This window comes from Gorilla gorilla, chromosome 18 (assembly GCF_029281585.2).
Source record: "Gorilla gorilla gorilla isolate KB3781 chromosome 18, NHGRI_mGorGor1-v2.1_pri, whole genome shotgun sequence".
Lineage (NCBI taxonomy): Eukaryota > Metazoa > Chordata > Mammalia > Primates > Hominidae > Gorilla > Gorilla gorilla.
This window is the reverse complement of record NC_073242.2, coordinates 119305350-119321037: the sequence shown is the minus strand read 5'-3', so window position 1 is coordinate 119321037 and position 15688 is coordinate 119305350. Positions and strand designations below refer to the sequence as shown.

Sequence of the window (15688 nt, the reverse complement as noted above, 5' to 3'; positions counted from 1 at the left end):
GAACTAGTGAACCCGTGTGTGACTCTGCGTGTGAGCGCGAGTGAACCCATGCACTCATCCGTGGATGTGAGAGTGTGTGCTCGTGTGCCTCTGAGTGGGTGTGAGCAAGAGGGTGTTTGGTGCCTGTGGGGAGGCTGCGGTGGATGGGCTGGTGCCAGCCGCCTGAGAGCTCTTGCCCCCGGCTATAGGAGGGTGCTGGGTCCCCCGGCTGTAGAAGGGCTGCTGGGTCCCCCAGCTGTGGGAGGGGTGCTGGGTCCCCCGGCTGACTGTGACACCCTGCGCTTGTCACAGTTGCTCTACACCCTGACTTTCTGGCTCCTGCTGCGCCAGTTTGTGAAAGAGAAGCTGCTGAACTGGGCAGAGTCTCCAGCTGCGCTGACGGAGGTCACTGTGGCAGACACAGGTGAGTGGTGGGCCAGAGGCGGGGGTTGCCCTCCTGCCTGCCCGCCCTGATGCCATCGCCTGCCCCTGGCTTGGCCCACAGAGCCCACGCGGACGCAGACGCTGTTGCAGAGCCTGGGGGAGCTGGTGAAGGGCGTGTATGCCAAGTACTGGATCTACGTGTGTGCTGGCATGTTCATCGTGGTCAGCTTCGCCGGCCGCCTCGTGGTCTACAAGATTGTCTACATGTTCCTCTTCCTGCTCTGCCTCACCCTCTTCCAGGTGGCTGGTGGGCTGGGTTGGGGCCTGGGGCACGGACCCTCCCCGCGGTCCTCACCACCCCCACCTCACCCGGCAGGTCTACTACAGCCTGTGGCGGAAGCTCCTCAAGGCCTTCTGGTGGCTCGTGGTGGCCTACACCATGCTGGTCCTCATCGCCGTCTACACCTTCCAGTTCCAGGACTTCCCTGCCTACTGGCGCAACCTCACCGGCTTCACCGATGAGCAGTGAGTCCAGGCTGGGGCGGTGGGGCAGGGGCGCCGACACCCCATGCACTTCCCCAGGGCTGCAGCGGCTCTGCCGGGGGCCGGGCCGGTGCTGATGCTGCCACTCCACAGGCTGGGGGACCTGGGCCTGGAGCAGTTCAGCGTGTCCGAGCTCTTCTCCAGCATCCTGGTGCCCGGCTTCTTCCTGCTGGCCTGCATCCTGCAGCTGCATTACTTCCACAGGCCCTTTATGCAGCTCACCGACATGGAGCACGTGTCCCTGCCTGGCACGCGCCTCCCGCGCTGGGCTCACAGGTGCGGCCCCGCCCTCCCTGTCCAGCCCTGGAGAGGTGTAGCCTCCTAGGCCAGGGAGGGAGCCAGGTGGGAGTTGGACAGGAGCCACATCTTCCACCTTCAGATCCCAAGGGGCATTTGCTCATACCAAGGGGATGGCAGTAGCGTGGAGGTCGCAGGGACAGGGGGCATGAGTTGTGACACAGCTGTGCACCTGAACTGGCAGCTGCAGCAGAAGCGGTGCCGACGGCTTCTTCCAGCCCCAGGAAATGAGAAGGGCAGGAACCTAGCTGGGAGATGACATTTTTGGACCCTCTCCCAGGCAGGATGCAGTGAGTGGGACCCCACTGCTGCAGGAGGAGCAGGAGGAGCAGCAGCAGGAGGAGGAGGAGGAGGAGGAGTCCAGGGACGAGGTGCTGGGCGTGGCCACTCCCCACCAGGCCACGCAGGTGCCTGAAGGTGAGTTGAGCGGGCAGAGCACAGCTGCCGCCCAGTCTGCTGTGCCATGTCCCAGCTCGGGGGGCGTTGGCAGAGTCCCCTCTGGGCTCCAGAGCCTCTTCCTCACAGGGGGCCCGGGAACCCCCGTTTGTGCCCCGCACTGACCCTCACACCACCACAGGGGCAGCCAAGTGGGGCCTGGTGGCTGAGCGGCTGCTGGAGCTGGCAGCCGGCTTCTCGGACGTCCTCTCACGCGTGCAGGTGTTCCTGCGGCGGCTGCTGGAGCTTCACGTCTTCAAGCTGGTGGCCCTGTACACCGTCTGGGTGGCCCTGAAGGAGGTGAGTGTGGCAGGCAACTCAGCTTCCCATCTGGGGTGGGGTCGCTCTGGCCTGCCCGGCTGGCCTCCCCAAGCCCAGCCCCACGTGCCCACTGCCCTCAGGTGTCGGTGATGAACCTGCTGCTGGTGGTGCTGTGGGCCTTCGCCCTGCCCTACCCACGCTTCCGGCCCATGGCCTCCTGCCTGTCCACCGTGTGGACCTGCGTCATCATCGTGTGTAAGATGCTGTACCAGCTCAAGGTTGTCAACCCCCAGGAGTATTCCAGCAACTGCACCGAGGTACCGGCCCCCGAGGGCTGGGATGGGAGGAAGCTCCAGGCAACTCTGTGTTCGCAGCCCGATCCTCCCGGGGCAGCTGCCTCAGTGCAGTGGGGCCAGCAATGGAGATGGAGGACTCTCCCCTGGGGGGGCCAAGGGGACTTCCTGGAGGCAGCATCCTTCGACCTCAACTGTGGACCAGGGGCCCACTCCCTGCACACAAGGGTGTCCGGTAGGGGCGGAGTCCCAGGGTCTCCCGCAGTGAGGACGGGAGGGCCCCACCCCAGGCCTGGACAGGGAGAGACAGTCAGACATCTCTGCCTGGGACCTTCTCGCACATCCCTCCTTCTCCCTGGACCTCTCTTCACTCCCCTAGCCCCTGCCCGTGGTCTCCCTGTTCTCAAACACCTGGTCCCCTTCCCCGTGAAGGTGGCTCCAAGGCTGGCAGCCCCCGTGTCCCTAGCTGGGGAGCGGTGGACCTGCCCCAGGGCTGTGGCTGTGGTGGGCTCCGGGCAGGGCCAGGGGGCACTGTGGCCTGGGAGGGGGCACTGATGCCCGGCCTTTTGCCAGCCCTCCCCCAATAGCACCAACTTGCTGCCCACGGAGATCAGCCAGTCCCTGCTGTACCAGGGGCCCGTGGACCCTGCCAACTGGTTTGGGGTGCGGAAAGGGTTCCCCAACCTGGGCTACATCCAGGTGAGTGAGGGGCTGGTGGGCGGCTGGGCGGGCGAGTACCCGGCTGCCCCCTGACCCTTGCCCTCCGCAGAACCACCTGCAAGTGCTGCTGCTGCTGGTATTCGAGGCCATCGTGTACAGGCGCCAGGAGCACTACCGCCGGCAGCACCAGCTGGCCCCGCTGCCTGCCCAGGCCGTGTTCTCCAGCGGCACCCGCCAGCAGCTGGACCAGGATCTGCTCGGCTGCCTCAAGTACTTCATCAACTTCTTCTTCTACAAATTCGGGCTGGAGGTGAGGCAAGGACATTGCCTCCCCCTGGGGCAGGGCTTGGCCGTCGGGAGGGAGGGACGGCTGCACCGTGCGCAAGCCTGGCCCCACCTGGGTCTGCCTGGGCCCCGGGGTGGGGTGGGGGACCCAGGGCCCGGCACGGCTTCCCCGGACTCCTGTGGTGTGTCGGTGCTGACAACAGGCAGGGGCCAAGTTAGATCCGCTCTACCGTACAGCCCACCTCCTGGAGCCTCAGTTTCCTCCGCACGATGGCAACTGCCAGCCACTCCTGCCCTCTTGACAGCGCCGCTGGCCCTGTCCTTGCTTGATGCCCACAGCCTCCAGGCAGGGCTGCTGCAAGCCTGAGGCCTGCTGGGTGGGACAAGAAAGTCCCTCTCCCCCAGACTCAGTGCATCCCCACGTCCCGCCCTCCCCCCAGACTCAGTGCATCCCCACGCCCCGCCCTCCCCCCAGACTCAGTGCATCCCCACGCCCCGCCCTCCCCCCAGACTCAGTGCATCCCCACGCCCCGCCCTCCCCCCAGACTCAGTGCATCCCCACGCCCCGCCCTCCCCCCAGACTCAGTGCATCCCCACGCCCCGCCCTCCCCCCAGACTCAGTGCATCCCCACGCCTCGCCCTCTCCCCTCCCCAGATCTGCTTCCTGATGGCCGTGAACGTGATCGGGCAGCGCATGAACTTTCTGGTGACCCTGCACGGTTGCTGGCTGGTGGCCATCCTCACCCGCAGGCACCGCCAGGCCATTGCCCGCCTCTGGCCCAACTACTGCCTCTTCCTGGCACTGTTCCTGCTGTACCAGTACCTGCTGTGCCTGGGGATGCCCCCGGCCCTGTGCATCGGTGAGGGGCACGTGGCTTGGGTGGGCGTGGGCTTTGTGGCTTTGTGGACGCCCGTGGGGGTGTTTCCCGCCTGCCCCGGGCTCCTGTCCACCCTCCTAGACTTAGCCTCGGCCTCCTCCAGTCCCTCCTGCCCACTCCACGTCCTACCCAGGCGCCATCACCTGCATCCTGTCTCTCGGGGGCGGCCTGGCCCCCTCCAGGCTCTGCTGTTCTCTTTTCCTTTTTTGCCCAGTATTCTATCTTGAAATATTTCAAACCTTCAGGAAAGTTGTGAGTCACACAAGGAGTGCTGTGTCCTCTCCGGGCCCCGTGCGGGTCGGCCGTGATGCCTCACCCCCAAGTGCTGTCTCGAGCATGCGTCTCCTGGGGGAGGGTGTCTGAGCCCACAGCCCCACACTCACGGTCCCGTCTCCTGGCAGTGCCATCGTCAAACGTGTCCTCTGCATTCAAACGGCCCCGGTCTCAGCACCCTTCTTTGTGGCCGTTTGGTTTTCAGACGGGATATGGTCTGATGTTTGCTCTAGTCTCTTGTCTTGGGTCTAAGCCGCCCCCGCCTCTCCTGTCTCTTGGGAAGTTCCAGAGGGAGGCCGGTAGTGTTGCTGACGCCCTGAGACTGGATTTGCGTGGCTGTCCTGGTGCTGAGGGTCTGCTCAAGGCACACAGCACCCTGCGGTCTGAGATGGGGAGTCACATTTGTGCAAGCGGCCGGCTCAGGGGCGTCCCACCTGCCCCACAGTGGCACCCAGCCTGTTGGCACCGGTGGGCTGTGTGGGGTCAGCCTTGTGGTTTTATGAAACAGACTTTCTTTCTGTTGTCTCTGTGTGTCCGTCAGCTGGGATTCCCATCAAGGACAGCTGCCATTTGTTACTGGCTGCTTTCTGAGAATTCTGTCATCCGCAGACCCTGGGCCTCCCCTCTGCTGAGTGGGTCCTGGCCCCTCCGGCCACACACTGTTACATCATCTCCCCGTATTTGGCTGGGCATGGTGGTTCACGCCTGTGCTCCCAGCACTTTGGGAGGCTGAGGCAGGAGCATCCCTTGAGGCCAGGAGTTTGAAACCACTCTGGTCAACATAGCAAGAACCCCCTTTTTTTTTTTTTTTTTTTTTTTTGAGATGGAGTCTTGCTCTGTCACCCAGGCTGGAGTGCAGTGGCACAATCTCGGCTCACTGCAGCCTCCGCCTCCCGGGTTCAAGCCATTTTCCTGTCTCAGCCTCCCTAGTGGCTAGGATTACAGGCAAGCACCACTATGCCCGGCTAATTTTTGTATTTTTAGTAGAGACGGGGTTTCACCATGTTGGCCAGGCTGGTCTTGAACTCCTGATCTCAGGTGATCCACCCCTCTCGGCCTCCCAAAGTGCTGGGGTTATAGGTGTGAGCCACGACGCCAGGCCCTATTTCGTAATGGTGGTTTTCTGTTTCCTCATCTCTTCTACACATATTAATTGGCATCTTCTGTAAGGAAAAGCTGTCCTTTGTCTCCTGCTGATTTCTCTATTCAGGTATTTGTGTGTGTGTGGGCACGCCATCATCTCTGGAACTGGCTGTAGGACCAGCACTGTTTACTTTGTCTCGTGTGGTCCCAGCTTCAGGCCCTGGGAGCTCTGGGCCCTCTCTACCTGCCCCGCCCTTTTCAAGTCCGTCTTGTTTTCTTTTTCCTTTTTTTTTCAAGATGGAGTCCTGCTCTGTCACCCAGGCTGGAGTGCAGTGGCGCCGTCTCTGCTCACTGCAACCATCACCTCCCGGGTTCAAGCGATTCTCCTGCCTCAGCCTCCCTCCTGAGTAGCTGGGGTTACAGGCACACACCACCAGGCCCGGCTAATTTTTGTATTTTTAGTAGAGACGGGGTTTCACCATGTTGGCCAGGCTGGTCTTGAACTCCTGACCTCAGGTGAGCCACCTGCCTCAGCCTCCCAAATTACAGGCCTCCCTCCTGGGATTACAGGCATGAGCTGCCACGCCCAGCCCCGTCTTGTTTTCTGCTCCCAGGCGCTGCTGCCTCATCTTCTGCTTCCCAGGCCCGGCCCTGTGCTCACAGCCACTGCTCCCGGGAGCCCGATCGAGTTCCAGGAGCATGAGGTTTAGAGCCCAGGGTCTGGGCGCTGGGTGTGCCTTTTGCTACAGGGCTGCCTCCGCCTCTGGGCCCTCCAGCTCTTCCTTGTTGAAACATCTGCTTTCGAGCATCACTGAAGCCAGCTCCCCTTCTCCTGTCCACCTCTTCCTTGTTGAAATACCTCCTCTCAAGCGTCACCTAGGCCAGCTCCCCTTCTTCTGCCTCCTTCCACGAGGCTGCGCCGTGCAGTCGCCATCCTGTGACACCAGCATGTCCTGGGTTCCCCAACATCGAGGGTAACTTTGTTTTCGTATCGTGAGGTTCCCTCTGTGGCACATGGCGCTGTGGGTTTTGCAGATACGTGGTCACATCCACCCCCTCAGTCCTTAGGGACCAACCCTCCCTGCCTCACATGCCTCCCAGGAAGTGCGGCCGGGGGCCGGCAGTGCCACGGCTCCCTCCCATCCCCAGCACGTGGTCCTATCAGAACGCCACGTCAGCAGGACTCCCAGCAGGTGGCCTTTAGGTCTGGCTTCTTTCACTTGGCAGAGCACACTGAGGTCTGTCTAGGCTGTCGCATGGATTCCGGTCCCACGTGCTGAGCAGCGCGTTCTCGGCTGTGGTTGCTGCAGGTTGAACCTTTCCTGGCTGCAGGCGTCCGTGCAGCTTCTGGCTGTTGTTTTCAGAGCTGTCCTATCACACGCACTGTCCTATCATGGAATATGACGCCATGTGGGCCACCACTCAGGCCCAGCAGCCCCCACCCCCGTGCTCTCTGGCCTCCTGCTCAGTTCCTTTGCCCCCAGGGGCTTGGTGCATAGTTTAAGGAATGTGTGTGTGTGAACACACAGGACACTAGAGCTGTCAGTTCTTAAGAACCAGGTGTGCGTGAGGTGATTCCCATGGACCCTGAGGGCTGGTGATAGTATCAGGCTCTGAGGCCCCCGGTCAACAGGTGGGGACCGGGTGTCTCAGGCCCCGGGCAGGCCAGGCCCTTCCTGACATGACACCCCCACCCCCAGATTACCCCTGGCGCTGGAGCCGGGCCGTCCCCATGAACTCCGCACTCATCAAGTGGCTGTACCTGCCTGATTTCTTCCGGGCCCCCAACTCCACCAACCTCATCAGTGAGTGCCCCCCACCACCCCCACCTCCGCAGAGGACCCTCAGAGTACATTCACACCCCCAAATCTGCTCACAAGTGTGCACACAGGCGTGCACGGGCGGAGGTGTAGTCAGGCACATGGCAGCCTGCAGGCCCTGACCTCACATGCACGCACACAGACCTCAGCATGTGTGCACAGCAGCCCTTGTGCGGACACCCCCACACCGGGGCTCCCCCAGGGACACCCGGCCACTCACCCAGGCAGACGTGTGTCCGCTCCCAGCGGCTGCACGCCTACAGGCCTGGGGTGGGAGGTGGGATTTATGCGCCATGCCCACCTCGTGTGGGTCCCCATGTGGCACAGCAGCGGCTCCTGTGTCCTGTAGGCGACTTCCTCCTGCTGCTCTGCGCCTCCCAGCAGTGGCAGGTGTTCTCGGCTGAGCGCACGGAGGAGTGGCAGCGCATGGCTGGCGTCAACACCGACCGCCTGGAGCCGCTGCGGGGGGAGCCCAACCCCGTGCCCAACTTTATCCACTGCAGGTGGGTTCCACGTCACCCTCCACGGGGAACCTTCTGGGATGGGTGGCCAGGGCGCCCGCCCTGACGCTCCGGCCTGGCAGGTCCTACCTCGACATGCTGAAGGTGGCCGTCTTCCGATACCTGTTCTGGCTGGTGCTGGTGGTGGTGTTTATCACGGGGGCCACCCGCATCAGCATCTTCGGGCTGGGCTACCTGCTGGCCTGCTTCTACCTGCTGCTCTTTGGCACGGCCCTGCTGCAGAGGAACACGCGGGCCCGCCTCGTGCTGTGGGACTGCCTCATTCTGTACAACGTCACCGTCATCATCTCCAAGAACATGCTTTCGGTGAGCCCGGCCTCCGGCCCCACCCCCCCGCCCCCGCCCCCCCCGCCCCAGGGCCCTGCTGGCCCCGCTGAGCCTGCTCTCCCCCAGCTCCTGGCCTGCGTCTTTGTGGAGCAGATGCAGACCGGCTTCTGCTGGGTCATCCAGCTCTTCAGCCTTGTATGCACCGTCAAGGGCTACTATGACCGTGAGTGGCGAGGACGGTGGCGGGGGAGGGCGGGGGAAGCCCCCTGCTCCTGGACCCTGGGCCTGACCCTTGCTGGTGCCTGCCTTGCAGCCAAGGAGATGATGGACAGAGACCAGGACTGCCTGCTGCCTGTGGAGGAGGCTGGCATCATCTGGGACAGCGTCTGCTTCTTCTTCCTGCTACTGCAGCGCCGCGTCTTCCTCAGCCATTACTACCTGCACGTCAGGGCCGACCTCCAGGCCACCGCCCTGCTAGCCTCCAGGCAAGCTCGGGCCCAGACACAGCCCAGAGCTCCCGTCTTGGGGCTGGGAGGGGGCAATGGGAGGTCCCTCACTGTCTCAGGCCCCGGCCCGAGGAGGGCAGGCTCTGCCACTCTGTGACATGGGCGTGTCATCTAGAGGGAGAATGAAGGCCGGCAGACCCCCGGCACCATCACACTCTGCCCCAGTGCTGGGTCTGTCAGAGACCACAGGCTGCGGTGCTGACGGTGGCTGGTGTCTCACCCACGGCCAACTTTCCCACTAAGGGCTAAGTTTCTCCACCAGCGGGAGGGCCACCGTGTGGTGTCACGACTGCCCCAGGGAGGGGTTCTGGCTTGGGGCCAGCTTTGCCTGCTTCCCTGCAGCTGTGGTGGGGTGGGTGCCACCAGACACCCCTGCATCTGTCCGGCAGAAGGGCCTGTCCTCACCGCAGACAGCACGGAGGGTGGGGGCAGCAGATGCCTCCCCCGTGGATGCCTCTTGCCCAGTGTGGGCAGAGAGCAGCGGGCTGAGCTGTCCCGGGCTGAGCTGTCCCGGGCTGAGCGGGGAGCGGCGGCTGCCCATGCTGCTGGGGCGGAGTGCCTGGTGCTCACACCCCATCCCCACCTCCCTACAGGGGCTTCGCCCTCTACAACGCTGCCAACCTCAAGAGCATTGACTTCCACCGCAGGATAGAGGAGAAGTCTCTGGCCCAGCTGAAAAGACAGTAGGTGCCTCTGGGGCGGGGACTCCCCGGCTCCTCCCCCCAGTGCTCAGCATACCCCCACCTTTCGCCCCCACAGGATGGAGCGTATCCGTGCCAAGCAGGAGAAGCACAGGCAGGGCCGGGTGGACCGCAGTCACCCCCAGGACACCCTGGGCCCCAAGGACCCCGGCCTGGAGCCAAGTGAGTGCAGCTGGAGTCTGGCACCCAGGGCCCCGTGTCCAGCATGTCTGTGCCTGCTGGCGTGTGCTGCATCTGTGCCCATGTGACGTCCCACAGGGCTCCCAGCCCGCCTGTCCTGTCCGCATGATCACCCTCTGTCTGGCAGGCCCCACGGCCGCCCTGTGACTGTCCGTCCACACACATGGGCTCTGAGCCCCATGGCCCCACACGGCCCCCATCACTGTGGGTGTCCGTGTCTGTCTCCACCTATCCTGTCCCCAAGACGGGAGCACTCACAGTCCCGACCCCTCCTGGTGGCTTGACTGCTGCCTCACGCTCACCCTGCCCCTCCACAGGGCCCGACAGTCCAGGGGGCTCCTCCCCGCCACGGAGGCAGTGGTGGCGGCCCTGGCTGGACCACGCCACAGGTACCCCCAGTTAGCGCGCCTGTGGCCACCCTCTCAGGCCCTCTGTGCCCCCACCTGTCTTCTGCTTGGCCTGCTATCTTCCCCTCCCTTCCCCCGACCCCCAGGCCCTGAGCGTCAGGACATGCTCAGGCCTCCTGGGTCGGGGGGTGCCTCACCGGCTGCAGACCCCTGGGCTGACTATGTCTTCTCCCGGCTATGCCCCAGACCTTCCAACGGTGGGAGTCTCGGAGCTTGCCCCGATGACACATGATGGTCGAGCAGTGATCTCACCTGGGACCCAGCAGCACTGTGTTATTCTGTTTTTGTTTCTTCTTGAGATGGAGTCTCGCTCTGTCACCGCAGGCTGGAGTGCAGTGGCATGATCTCGGCTCACTGCAACCTCCACCTCCCGGGTTCAAGTGATCCTCCTGCCTCAGCCTCCCGAGTAACTGAGACTACAGGCATGTGCCCACTCCAGGCCATTTTTTTTTTTTTTTTTGGAGATGGTGTCTTGCCCTGTCGCCCAGGCTACAGTGCAATGGCGTGATTTCGGCTCACTACAACCCCCACCTCCCAGGTTCAAAGGATTCTCCTGCCTCAGCCTCCCACGTAGCTGGGATTACAGGTGCCCGCCACCACGCCCGGCTAATTTTCGTATTTTTAGTAGAGATGGGGCTTCACCATGTTGGCCAGGCTGGTCTCGAACCTCTGACTTCAGGTGATCCGCCCGCCTCGGCCTCCCACAGTGCTGGGATTACAGGCGTCAGCCACCATGCCCGGCCTGTTCTGTTTTTCTAACTCTCACACAGCCTCCTGGGTTTTCCCCGGTCCTCTGCAGTCGGCCCACTCTGCGCCCCAGCCTGCGCTGGCTCTGCTCCTCTGCTGCCCTTCCCACCTCTGTCTTGTCCCACCACGCTGGCCTGTGTCCTGTGCCTGCACCGCTCCCGGCTACTCCGCATGGGAAGGGTGGCTCTCGGGCCTTGGCCCATGCAGGCGGAGGGGGTCTGGCTGGGAGTCTCCCTGCATGGAAGGCTGGCTCTCAGTGCTGCCTGCCCACAGTCATCCACTCCGGGGACTACTTCCTGTTTGAGTCTGACAGCGAGGAAGAGGAGGAGGCTGTCCCTGAAGACCCGAGGCCGTCGGCACAGAGTGCCTTCCAGGTGAGGTGGGAGAGCCCCGTCGGCCCCACTCCAACCACAGAGCTTGTGGTCCTGGACCAGGGCAGCATAGGGGGTGTCAGATGCCCCCAAGGCCTGAGAGCCCAGCTCCTCCACCTCCAGTTAGCCCACCCAGCCCCATCCAGGCCTCCCAAGTCCCATGGGAAACCAGGCTACAGGGACATGGGTCATGTGTAGCCTGCTGCCCCACGGTCTTGGGTCTGACCACCCAGGTTCTGGTGGCTGCCTGTGGCCTGACCTGTGAGACTGGCCCAACACCTTTGTGCTGGCCGCCTGGCTGTCCTGGGTCCGTCTTTGGGCCCCTGGCTCTTGGTGTTAGACCAGCCCACCCAACTCCTGAACGGGTGGGGGTCTTCCCCCACAGCCCCTCAGGGTCCCCATCCGGGAGGGGCTCAGGGACACAGAGGTCCCTGGGAGACACAGAGCAGGGATCTGGATCTGGCGCCCGGCTTCCCCAACCCCAGCTTCCCGCCTGGGTCTGATGGCTCGGGAGGCCGGGTCCTAACCCGGGGGCTGGCCCACAGCTGGCGTACCAGGCATGGGTGACCAACGCCCAGACGGTGCTGAGGCGGCGGCAGCAGGAGCAGGAACAGGCAAGGCAGGAGCAGGCAGGACAGCTACCCACAGGTGAGCTGGGGGGCGTGGGGACTCTGAGGGGAAGCCGTGGGACTGCCAGTCACTCACCAGCATCCTATGCCCAGGTGGTGGCCCCAGCCAGGAGGTGGAGCCGGCAGAGGGCCCCGAGGAGGCAGCGGAAGGTACATGGGCCCCGGGGCTGGGGAGTGGGAGGTCTCTCTTGGCCCCACAGGCTGCCCCTCCAGCGCCCCCTCCCGCCCTCCCGCAGGCCGGAGCCACGTGGTGCAGAGGGTGCTGAGCACGGCGCAGTTCCTGTGGATGCTGGGGCAGGCGCTAGTGGACGGGCTGACACGCTGGCTGCAGGAGTTCACCCGGCACCACGGCACCATGAGCGACGTGCTGCGGGCAGAGCGCTACCTCCTCACACAGGAGCTCCTGCAGGTGAGCCTGCCTGTGCACCGCGCTCGTCCCTGCTCTGCCTGACCACGCCCCTGCCTGCTTAACAGCCTAGTCCCGCGCCCACTGCACGAAACCCCGTGTGGGGACAAGAGCTGGCCGCAGCCCTGAGCTCCCTGCTGTGCCCTGCAGGGCGGCGAAGTGCACCGGGGCGTGCTGGATCAGCTGTACACAAGCCAGGCCGAGGCCAAGCTGCCAGGCCCCGCCGAGGACCCCAATGCCCCAAGCACCGTGTCCAGGTAGGTGCTGGGATGACCCGAGCCCCAGCCGCTGCCCCTGGAGGGTGGGCAACGCCCAGCCATCCCCGACCCTCGCCATTCCCTTGTCCACCAAGGGACCGTGGGCGCTTTCCACCCTGACCCTCGCTGCAGCCTGGGGTCAGGCCATAGAGCAGGATTCTCTGTGACTCGGCTTCCCTCCCCAGTGGGCTGGGCGCGGAGGAGCCGCTCAGCAGCATGACAGACGACACGGGCAGCCCCCTGAGCACCGGCTACCACACGCGCAGTGGCAGTGAGGAGGCGGTCACTGACCCCGGGGAGCGTGAGGCTGGCGCCTCTCTGTACCAGGGACGGATGCGGACGGCCAGCGAGCTGCTTCTGGACAGGTGGGGGCGGGACGCGCACAACACCAGCCTCACCATGGCCCTCGGGGAGCAGCCGAACAGGGGCAGGAGCCTGTCTGTGACCGGCAACAGATCGGGCCGTCGTGCCTTCGGGCAGTCCCAGACTCCCCCAAACTCGCGGGTCTCCCTGCAGGCGCCTGCACATCCCAGAGCTGGAGGAGGCAGAGCTGTTTGCGGAGGGGCAGGGCCGGGCGCTGCGGCTGCTGCGGGCCATGTACCAGTGTGTGGCCGCCCACTCGGAGCTGCTCTGCTACTTCATCATCATCCTCAACCACATGGTCACGGCCTCCGCCGGCTCGCTGGTGCTGCCCGTGCTTGTCTTCCTGTGGGCCATGCTGTCCATCCCGCGGCCCAGCAAGCGCTTCTGGATGACGGCCATCGTCTTCACCGAGGTGGGCCGAGGCCGCGGGGGAGGGGGCGCCCGGCCCACCGCGCCGTGACCCTCCCCGCGTGCTGAGCCCCCTCCCCCACAGATCGCGGTGGTCGTCAAGTACCTGTTCCAGTTTGGGTTCTTCCCCTGGAACAGCCACGTGGTGCTGCGGCGCTACGAGAACAAGCCCTACTTCCCGCCCCGCATCCTGGGCCTGGAGAAGACTGAGGGCTACATCAAGTACGACCTGGTGCAGCTCATGGCCCTCTTCTTCCACCGCTCCCAGCTGCTGGTGAGTGTGAGCCCTGGCTGGCAACGCGGGGCTGGGCAGGCCCTCTGCGCACCTGTGCTCTCCACCAGGGAGGCAAGGCCCCCTCACCACACCCTCCCACCCCTTAGTGCTACGGCCTCTGGGACCACGAGGAGGACTCACCATCCAAGGAGCATGACAAGAGCGGCGAGGAGGAGCAGGGAGCCAAGGAGGGGCCAGGGGTGCCTGCGGCCACCACCAAAGACCACGTTCAGGTGGAAGCGAGGGTCGGACCCACGGACGGGACCCCAGAACCCCAAGTGGAGCTCAGGCCCCGTGACACAAGGCGCATCAGTCTACGTTTTAGACGAAGGAAGAAGGAGGGCCCAGCACAGAAAGGAGAGGCAGCCATCGGTATAAGCGCCCTGCCCCACAACCTCCTGCCTACCCAGTTCTCTGAGGGGGGCTACTGCAGGGAGGGTCTTTCTCATATGAGACGGCCAAGCCCAGTGTGAGGCCCACCTGGATCCCAGGAAGGTGCCACTTCTGAGCCACAGCTCCCGGCTCTGCCTGCAGAGCCGTCCCTGGCTGCTGCCCCCAGGGATGCTCCCCACGTGTAGGGCGACTGTTGGCCTGGGCTGGCCCCTCACAGTTGCCCCAGACAGACGACACAGCCCCAGCTGTCTCCTTGCCAGTGACACTGGGAGCTTTCCTGTGCTCCGTCTGCTTGTCTGTCAAACAGGGAGAATGCCAGCCTCTTAGGGTGGTCAGGAGCCATGAGCCAGGCCCAGTCCCCAGGGGGCCCAGGCAGAAGTCAGCTTTTCCCTACAGAAGCTGAGGACAGGGAGGAAGAAGAGGGGGAGGAAGAGAAAGAGGCCCCCACGGGGAGAGAGAAGAGGCCAAGCCGCTCTGGAGGAAGAGTAAGGGCGGCCGGGCGGCGGCTGCAGGGCTTCTGCCTGTCCCTGTGAGTGATGGTGGCCGGGGGCAGCTGGGGAGTGGGGGTGGGGAGGCGGGTACTGGCACCAGGCTGAGCGCCCCCTTCCGCAGGGCCCAGGGCACATACCGGCCGCTACGGCGCTTCTTCCACGACATCCTGCATACTAAGTACCGCGCAGCCACCGACGTCTATGCCCTCATGTTCCTGGCTGATGTTGTCGACTTCATCATCATCATTTTTGGCTTCTGGGCCTTTGGGGTGAGCCAGGCCCGGGACCCAAACCCAGTGTACGCAGAGCTCAGCAGCCACCCACATCCCCCGGGCTTGGCTCCCCCTGACCTGTGCTCTCCTGGCCACAGAAGCACTCGGCGGCCACAGACATCACGTCCTCCCTATCAGACGACCAGGTACCCGAGGCTTTCCTGGTCATGCTGCTGATCCAGTTCAGTACCATGGTGGTCGACCGTGCCCTCTACCTGCGCAAGACCGTGCTGGGCAAGCTGGCCTTCCAGGTGGTGCTGGTGCTGGCCATCCACCTATGGATGTTCTTCATCCTGCCCGCTGTCACTGAGAGGTGGGCCCATACGTGGGGGCGCTCGGTCTCCAGGGGCGGGGGCAGTGCGGGCTGGGGGCCCTGCAGGGCTGTTTCTGATGGGGTCCTTGACCTGGCCATCCCACCCCAGGATGTTCAACCAGAATGTGGTGGCCCAGCTGTGGTACTTCGTGAAGTGCATCTACTTCGCCCTGTCCGCCTACCAGATCCGCTGCGGCTACCCCACCCGCATCCTCGGCAACTTCCTCACCAAGAAGTACAATCACCTCAACCTCTTCCTCTTCCAGGGGTGAGTGCAGGTCCGCCGGGGTGGGGGTCACGGCCCGGGCAGGAGGGAGCCCACCTGACGGGAACCCTGGCTGTGGGCAGGTTCCGGCTGGTGCCGTTCCTGGTGGAGCTGCGGGCAGTGATGGACTGGGTGTGGACGGACACCACGCTGTCCCTGTCCAGCTGGATGTGTGTGGAGGACATCTATGCCAACATCTTCATCATCAAATGCAGCCGAGAGACAGAGAAGGTGCCTGGGCCCAGGGCGGGGGCTGGGACAAGGGCCAGGGATATGCCCTCTCCCTAAGACAGAGGCACTGCTGCCACGAGAACCCATGGTGCTGGAGGCCCTTCCAGGGCTAGGAGCCCATGGGGACATGAAGCAAGCCCACCCACTAGCTGATCACGAGGCCAGTGATCTTGGCAGCTGTGAGTGCTGGGGGCAGAAGTGGGCAGCGGAGTTGGTCCTGTTCCAGGCAGGCTGGCAGCAGAGCAGGGCCTGGTGCAGGGAGGACCGGACAGACACTGTTTCCTGCGTTCTTGTTTAATGGCTTTTTTCAGAGAGAATTCATGCATCAGACCACTCCCCCATTTAAAAAGTACAATTCAGGGGGTTTTAGTAGATTCACAGTTGAGCATCTGCCTTTTCACCACTTCAAAAAGAAACCCCGGGCTGGGCACAGCGGCTCACACCTGTCATCCCAGCACTTTAAGTGATCCAGGAGGGAGGTACTGCTCAAGGGCA

At 63.9% G+C, this 15688-nt stretch overlaps 1 protein-coding gene across 4 annotated transcripts in view; it reads left to right on the top strand.

The window, feature by feature from the left end:
• Window positions 1–15688, top strand: part of PIEZO1 (piezo type mechanosensitive ion channel component 1 (Er blood group)) — a 68466-nt gene that overhangs the window by 49042 nt on the left and 3736 nt on the right. For 3 of the 4 annotated variants that reach the window (XM_055364506.2, XM_063700389.1, XM_063700391.1), the window contains 32 exons: window positions 292–403; window positions 485–663; window positions 740–888; window positions 1000–1182; window positions 1484–1620; window positions 1781–1938; window positions 2040–2216; window positions 2766–2891; window positions 2962–3162; window positions 3793–3997; window positions 7072–7176; window positions 7541–7694; window positions 7775–8018; window positions 8106–8202; window positions 8293–8464; window positions 9079–9168; window positions 9245–9348; window positions 9684–9755; window positions 10794–10894; window positions 11437–11539; window positions 11614–11670; window positions 11757–11929; window positions 12077–12183; window positions 12369–12548; window positions 12700–12958; window positions 13040–13228; window positions 13336–13600; window positions 14018–14150; window positions 14234–14381; window positions 14483–14697; window positions 14807–14965; window positions 15046–15193. In XM_055364506.2, the coding sequence (XP_055220481.2) occupies window positions 292–403; window positions 485–663; window positions 740–888; window positions 1000–1182; window positions 1484–1620; window positions 1781–1938; window positions 2040–2216; window positions 2766–2891; window positions 2962–3162; window positions 3793–3997; window positions 7072–7176; window positions 7541–7694; window positions 7775–8018; window positions 8106–8202; window positions 8293–8464; window positions 9079–9168; window positions 9245–9348; window positions 9684–9755; window positions 10794–10894; window positions 11437–11539; window positions 11614–11670; window positions 11757–11929; window positions 12077–12183; window positions 12369–12548; window positions 12700–12958; window positions 13040–13228; window positions 13336–13600; window positions 14018–14150; window positions 14234–14381; window positions 14483–14697; window positions 14807–14965; window positions 15046–15193 (4902 nt within the window). The remainder of the gene's footprint in view (window positions 1–291; window positions 404–484; window positions 664–739; window positions 889–999; window positions 1183–1483; window positions 1621–1780; window positions 1939–2039; window positions 2217–2765; window positions 2892–2961; window positions 3163–3792; window positions 3998–7071; window positions 7177–7540; window positions 7695–7774; window positions 8019–8105; window positions 8203–8292; window positions 8465–9078; window positions 9169–9244; window positions 9349–9683; window positions 9756–10793; window positions 10895–11436; window positions 11540–11613; window positions 11671–11756; window positions 11930–12076; window positions 12184–12368; window positions 12549–12699; window positions 12959–13039; window positions 13229–13335; window positions 13601–14017; window positions 14151–14233; window positions 14382–14482; window positions 14698–14806; window positions 14966–15045; window positions 15194–15688) is intronic. The other variant, XM_063700390.1, reaches the window with a different exon arrangement.